The sequence below is a fragment of the Sipha flava genome, unplaced genomic scaffold, assembly GCF_003268045.1.
Source record: "Sipha flava isolate LNK unplaced genomic scaffold, YSA_version1 613_pilon_pilon, whole genome shotgun sequence".
In the NCBI taxonomy this organism is placed as follows: domain Eukaryota; kingdom Metazoa; phylum Arthropoda; class Insecta; order Hemiptera; family Aphididae; genus Sipha; species Sipha flava.
The window spans coordinates 130,360-137,789 of NW_020273593.1; the positions used below are offsets into that span (position 1 = coordinate 130,360).

Genomic DNA, 7,430 nt, shown 5'->3' on the forward strand with positions numbered 1-7,430 from the left:
ATTCTTTTACTACACTCTAGTCTCATAAATAATGGAACTAAACATTTCACAAAAATTCTTTTGTAAGTGCTAGTATACGTATATAAACTTAAATCTAGTTTTAATACAATTTATTTGGATAAAACAAATAGAAATTTTAAAATAAGATATAAAGAATACATTTCTGAAATAAAACTTAAAAATACTGCCCCTAATTTAAATGATACTAAACATGGTTTAAAAAACAACTACAATATTCATTTTGATATCAATATAGATTTAAATATAGTAAATACCCATAATGACTTTTACATTAATTCAGTTTTAAAAGAGTTACTCATACACAATGAAATAAAAAAGAAAAATTTTATATTTTAAATGTATCAACTGATTTTAAAAATAATATCTTATAGCAATACATTTTAGATATCTAGTAATTAATAATAATAATAAAATTATTTATATTTTTCAACATAGGTATCTGTCTAATAAGAATTAATTTTAAATTTTCTCTCCGATTAAAATAAATTGTATTGATGTTAAAATATCAATTTTTCTCAATGTATTGCTTTCTTTATTTATTCATATCCAGTCGCATTCTTATTGACTTTGTGTATACCTTACAATGAATTTTTAATTCGAAATCGGTCATACTTAACAAATATTATAATTACCTATCCAGGCTAAACATTAATTTATTTGTATTAATAAATGATTTGTTTATTTATTTATATTTAAATTTACTTGAGTATTAAACATTTAATAATTTTTAATCTTATTATTTTCTTAAAAAATTAACACTACCGAATTAAAAAAATAGAAAAATGCTATTTACTTATTCATTTTTTCAGCATTTATTAAAAGTATTAGCTTCTAGGTTTTTAGTATGTAAAATAGAATAATTATATACAATGGCGTATTTTTGTCGGGGGAGAGGTCTATGATTAAAGGTTCTAAAGTCATAAACGACTTGCAACGAAGGAACAGAGAAAGAAAACATTTATATAGTTTTTTATAATGTGGTTGTAAACAGTGGCGTAGCCAGGATTTTTAAATGGGGGGGGGGCTAACCACTTTTTTGGATAAGTTAGGTAAGAGAGGATACGAGAATTCACCCTTAACCCCCCCCCCATCTACCAACAAGTTTCTAAACTTAATTCAAGCATTTTAGTATAGTTTTAAAAATATTTATTAATATATAATTTATAATAATAATAATAATTTTGGTTTAAGTGTTCAGTCCCTTGCTCCACTCTGACAGCTGCATCCTCTTAGGCGAATTTCTGGCAAATTCAGTTATTATTTCACTTTCATCGAATTGCTCTTTTTTTATTTATATAAGCCATAGCTAACCCATTCAGTCGGTTTTCCGATATAGTGCTTCTTAAAAATTTTTTTAAGCGATTAAGTGCTGAAAACGTTCTTTCCGGAGTGAAAGAGGTAAAACTGGTAACGTGGCGAATAATTGTAAAAGTATTTTAATGTTAGGTCGAAGATTGGTGCGATGAGAGAGTGAATCAAGAGCAGAATTCGGTTTTGGAATAGTATTTTGACTCTATTGTTGCCTCCATATAAACAGGTCAGCTCTGATTGTAGATGAAGTATCATCATGGAGATCTTGGACATATATTTTAGCAGCTTTTATAATATTTTTATCGTCATACATATTTAAATTGGCCGGAATAAGTCCTTCAAGTGGCATAACATCAATAAGCCTTTGATTAAAACGAGCATCCATTGATTCTATTAAATAGTCAAGATACATTATACATATAAACACGGCCCATGGAGGGGGCTATAGCCCCCTTAGCCCCCCCCCCCTTGGCTACGCCACTGGTTGTAAATAATAAATTAATTTGTATTTATAATAATAATAATAATAATAGAATAATATAATATAATTAATTCATACCTTATATATTATTTTAATAATATTATATAATCACTTATTTTTTTTTAGAAAATCCTTCCCACAAAAATTTGAAAAAACGATTTGATTATCTATCATTTTCTATTATTAGTTTTCTTATTATCTCTTGAAATATACGTGATAGCACTGGTTGTACACATTTTTTTTTATAATTTGTGGTGACAATGATAATTGCATTTTGGCGGGTTTTTATTCTGTTAATATTTGTTATGATAATAATTATTTTTATCCTGTTACCAAATATTATTACTACGCCTTTATATTTATAATATATTTTTATGCGTTTTAAGTTTTTAAAATTTAAACTTATATTTGATATTTTAATTTTTCTACAAAATAAAAAAAAAATTAATTCAATTTTTTTAATAGTTATATAACTTGAATTGTATAGGTTTAAATCATTTATTTATTTTTTAATTTTTTAGAATAAAATGTTTCAAGAGTATCTATGTACCTATCATGCAGATGAATTATTAAATATATTAAAATATGTAGACAAAAGCCAACACTATTCAGTAACAATAAAGTAAGACATCTAAAGTAAGATCATTAGGTACTATTTAAACATATTTAATATTTGAAGTGTACATTTTTAGTTTCTTGACACTTTTTGAGAAAAATCCCAAACTAGGTGAAGAAATACTTGAAGATTCCATTAATGTGCTGGAACAGTGTGATAAAAATTTGATTTCTGCTCAAAGAGTATTAAAAAAAAATCATCATGATAAAACAATTAAACTCCGTATTAAAAAAAAAGTTCATACAAGAATTACTGGTTCGTTTTTGTTTTATGATTTTACATTTTTAATTGAGTATTGATATAATCCAGTTACATAATAATTTATTTAGTTCTTCATTTTGATATTAAATATTTTTAATGAATTAGTATTTTTTTAAATATTTAAATTGTTCAACTATTTACTTACACCTATTTTATAATTAAAATATAATTATTACATTAAATTCATTTTAATTTTGTAGCATTGCCATTGTGTCCAGAACTCCATCGAACTATATTTCCTCGCAATGAAGATATTGGTTCATTTTTACGTGTCAATGGCACTGTCGTAAGAACAGTTTTACCAAAATTATTAGAATACAAAAGAATTTATTATTGTAATAAATGTAAAGAACAATTTGATATAAAGGTAGTTTTAATAGTTTATAATATCTAACTTTAATTTTTAATATTTATTAAATTGTTATAATTCATAATATGCTAGAGTAAAATTTATAATTCAAGAGTATAATATTAAAATGATAAAATAGAAATAATTTAATCTGAATTTTATAATAAAAGTATCTTATCTCTCAATTCCAAAATAAAATATATTTTAATTTTAAACCTTTACTATTAATGTCATTACTTTAAAATAATTGTTTTTTTTTTTTTAAATCAATCTTACTATTATTAAAAAGACAGCATTTAACCTATTTGTTTGTTCACAAAAATCTCAAAAACTACTTGACCAATTTCAAAATTGTTTTTACCATTAGATTGCTACATTATCCCTAAATAATATTTATTATTAGAAAAAATTAAGGATCCCTACTAAAACTTCAATAATATTAGTCGAAATTTGAAAATATAATTATAGATCCCAGTGTATCGAGTTCAAACCACGGTTTTGGTTGAATATGCTCAAATATATATGTATATCTTCTGTACCATATACAATTGTATCCAGTTTCCTTTTCAATTGAAAAATTCTCTCGCCTTTTATTAATGATTTCCATCAAAGGAAACATCAAATGAGTCTATAGAATATCACAAATCTTTTGTGTATAGTCAACTTAAATACTTTATAGTGATTATTTGAAAACATGTAATTTCAAGTTCTGTACTTTTAAATATTACATGTAGATATTAATAAATAGTATTCATTTTTTACTTATTGCTTTTTTGATAGGATTTACTATAATTTTTTTGTTTTAAAGATTGATTACGAACAATATAACAAATTAGTAATTCCTTTTCGGTGCCCTAATCCAGACAACTGTTCAGGTACTAATTTAAAACCTTTAAAAGATGAAAAACAATACATAAAGGATTATCAAGAAATCAAAATTCAAGTACTTAATTACACTTACTATATTTTAATGTATGCAAATATGATTTAAGTATTTTAATTCAATTTTTTTCTAGGAACAGATTGGTAAAACAGGCTTAGGAGCAATGCCCCGTTCAATGTGGGTGTCTTTAGAAGATGACTTGGTTGATACTTGTAAACCTGGTGATGATGTTATAATATGGTAAAAATAAAATGTTTTCTTTATATTGTTATATATATTTTATAAATCATTGTTTATATATATCAAAAATTTTGACTATATCATTGAATAATTTAACTTTCTGAAATGTATTCACAATCTAATTTAAAATATTCTCTTAAGTATTCTCACAAATTGATAGCAAAATTGTAATTATAAAAATAATTATCTGTTTCTAGGTTATTATTATCTTAATAAAATATAAATATTCTAATTGAATAAACAATAATTTATTAAATGTTTGTGTTCAGTGGGACAGTCATTCGAAGATGGAGCCCAACTGTTGAAAATGCCTATATTGATATTGAATTATGCTTAAGAGCTAACCACTTGATTGTATGTAATGATCAACAGTCTGCAATTATGATTACTAAAGAATGGATTCAAGAATTTGAAAAATATTGGGAAGATAATAAAAATGATCCATTTGCAGCCAGAGATCAAATTATTGCATCAATTAGTCCTCAGGTCAGGCAACATTATTGCGTAGTAATTTATATTTTTTGATAATGTACATTATATACAACTTGTTACAAATAAACTATGTGTATTGAAAATGCTAATTATCATATTTTCTCTAAATTATTAAATACTCCTATATCTTAATTGTTTAATAAACTATAATTTTTCCAGTGCATAAAAAATGTTTAAAAAGTTTTTAAATTATTAGATGTACTAGATTCATGATAAAGTGTACTAACTAGACAAATTTATAAATAATTACCTATGTTCTATGTATTTTATTTTATGTTTGCAAAATTGTAGACTTATGGGTTGTATACAGCTAAATTAGCTGTAGCCTTAGGTTTAGCTGGTGGTGTACAAAGACAAGCATCACAAGGTGGAGGAATAAAAATTCGAGGTGAAACACATTTATTATTAATTGGTGATCCGGGTACTGGAAAATCACAGCTATTGAAATTTGCTTGGAAAGTATGCCCTAGATCAATATTCACCACTGGAGTTGGATCTTCTAGAGCAGGACTTACTGTTGCTGCATTCAGGGTAAAAGATTTAATTGAAATAAAAGCTACATTATTTTTAATGTTTTTAAATTTTCTACTATTATTATTAGGAAGGATCTGAATGGCATTTGGAAGCTGGTGCTTTAGTGCTGGCTGATGGTGGAATTTGTTGTGTTGATGAATTTGGTTCATTAAAGGAAGATGATCGTACAGCTATTCATGAAGCTATGGAGCAACAATCTATTAGTGTTGCTAAAGTACTTATATGATTTGTATACTTTTTACTAATGTCTTTAAACATTTTTTACTTTATTACTTTTTTAGGCTGGATTAGTATGTAAGCTAGACACTCGCTGTACTGTTATGGCAGCTATGAATCCAAAAAGTAAATATAATTTGAATTTATCTATCACAGATAACATAAAAGTCGCCAGTCCATTATTAAGTCGGTTTGATTTGATTTTAATTCTTATTGACACAAAAAATGAAGATTGGGAAAAGTAATATCATGCTCCTAAATTTTAAATAATGCTACTAAATACAATGATTTGTTTTTAGAGTTGTATCTTCATATGTGCTTCAAGGAAAAAAGCCTGGAGCTAATAAAAGTAGTTCAACTTTATGGAATTTAGAAAAACTTCAGCACTATTTTTGCACTATAAGAAATATGACTCCTGAGACTACAGAAGATGCAAACATAATACTAAGTAAATATTATTGGATGCAACGGCAAAGTACATACAGAAATGCTGCTAGAACTACTGTGCGGTTTTTGGAGAGCCTTTTGAGGTGCTTATTATAAAATTAATTTTAATAAAACTAATTAAAATTTTTTAATTGTATTATATACATAATAATTATTACTTTTATAATACTATTAAAATAAATTATTACCTTGTATGTTTTAATTGCTAACATATTTTGGTTTTCAGATTATCTCAAGCACATGCAAAACTTATGTTTCGTAATCATGTTCTTGTTCAAGATGCCATAGTTGCTATATCATTAATGGAGTGTTCAAATGATGATGGATCTCCTGATAGTATTAACACCTTGTATACTAAATTTCCAATATGTCCTAAAGAATCATATATCATAGAAAGTAAAAAAAAAAATTTTAATTTTATAAATAATGTATTTTATTGTATTTCTTTGTATGTAGTGAAAAAAATATTGAAAAAGTTAGATTTAGAAGATATTCTAGAGAAAGAAATTAATTTGTGGAGCCAAAAATCTAAAATAAATTCAACCAACACAATTATAGATGACTTGAAGATGTCAGATGTGCAATCCAAAAATTTAAACAATATTTTAACTAGCAAAATATCTGAAACAATACAAAACATTAAAATTAAAAAACAAAAAGACTTCTATACATCTCAAATTCACAGGAGAGAAATAAAAAAACCTAAGACAGCTTCATCTAAAAATGAGAAAGAATTTCCTGAGTTGTTTCAACAAGATGGTATTGATGTCATACTCAATGAAGAAGATATTTTTGTCAATAAATCTGTAGAAAAAAGTAATATTTCTGTATCTTTATCTACTTCATCATCAATGTCTTTAACATCACCAATACTATCATTAAGCAACTCTAGTGATTCTTGTATCAATGAAAGAAATAGTGTTATACACCCACCGTTACTTACACCGTCAGATACAAGGAAATTGGCTAGAATGAAGTTAAGTGCTTTTAGGTGCAATAAAAGTAATTCAAATTCAAACAGTGATAGAATTGAACCAGATATCTCAGCATCACCAACTCCCCAAAGTAAATTAAATTTACCAAATATATTCTCTACCGGAGATGAAGATGATCTGTCATACTTAGATATAGATTGAACATAGTCTGTAAATATGTACATAAGATAATAATACAATAGCAAAATTGAATAACTATTTGCTTATAATTTTATTTAAGTTTTAATATTTATGTATATTTAATAAAGTTTCTATATTTTTATGAATTAATATATTATGCAATATAATGTATTAGTTGTGTAAATTTATTTGTATACCAATTTATCAAATTTACCAACCATTTACTAATGTACCTAACTAAACTATTTATAAGACTGAATCAGTTATATTTCCCTCCAGGGGAGCACTGAGAGTGCGACGGGTATGGTGAACCCAGGGCCCCGAGCTCTAAACTGAATTGACTTTAATTAGTTGGTTTAGTTCTCCCTACTCTGATCTTAATTGGTTGGAGTAGACTGGTCCTCCAGGTTGGGGGTTTAGCGCAGGGCTAACGACCCTGCCTAATAAAAGAGGTAAAGAGGCTG

At 25.9% G+C, this 7,430-nt stretch overlaps 1 protein-coding gene across 3 annotated transcripts; it reads left to right on the forward strand.

Annotated features, from left to right (window-relative positions):
- The first annotated feature begins 2,273 nt into the window (after window positions 1-2,273).
- LOC112691442 (DNA helicase MCM9-like) lies at window positions 2,274-7,054 on the forward strand. 3 transcript variants are annotated; one of them, XM_025565693.1, is made up of 12 exons: window positions 2,274-2,435; window positions 2,506-2,684; window positions 2,891-3,057; window positions 3,848-3,982; window positions 4,056-4,162; window positions 4,432-4,648; window positions 4,946-5,185; window positions 5,256-5,402; window positions 5,470-5,645; window positions 5,704-5,934; window positions 6,078-6,247; window positions 6,308-7,054. In XM_025565693.1, exons 1-12 carry the CDS (start codon window positions 2,341-2,343, stop codon window positions 6,985-6,987), a joined length of 2,544 nt encoding a protein of 847 aa, XP_025421478.1. In that variant the 5' UTR covers window positions 2,274-2,340; the 3' UTR covers window positions 6,988-7,054. The 3 variants fall into 3 exon arrangements, with proteins under 3 accessions (XP_025421478.1, XP_025421479.1, XP_025421480.1); XM_025565694.1 differs by having other exon boundaries at window positions 2,362-2,435; window positions 2,493-2,684; XM_025565695.1 differs by having other exon boundaries at window positions 2,434-2,449; window positions 2,493-2,684.
- Window positions 7,055-7,430: the final 376 nt, after the last annotated feature.

Bases quoted from the DNA above. Each gene is read 5' to 3' on its own strand.
- LOC112691442 (XM_025565693.1), top strand. From the start codon at position 2,341: ATGTTTCAAGAGTATCTATGTACCTATCATGCAGATGAATTATTAAAT. The intron at 2,436-2,505 runs GTAAGACATCTA...GTACATTTTTAG, and splicing joins CACTATTCAGTAACAATAAA to TTTCTTGACACTTTTTGAGA. The intron at 3,983-4,055 runs GTACTTAATTAC...ATTTTTTTCTAG, and splicing joins ATCAAGAAATCAAAATTCAA to GAACAGATTGGTAAAACAGG.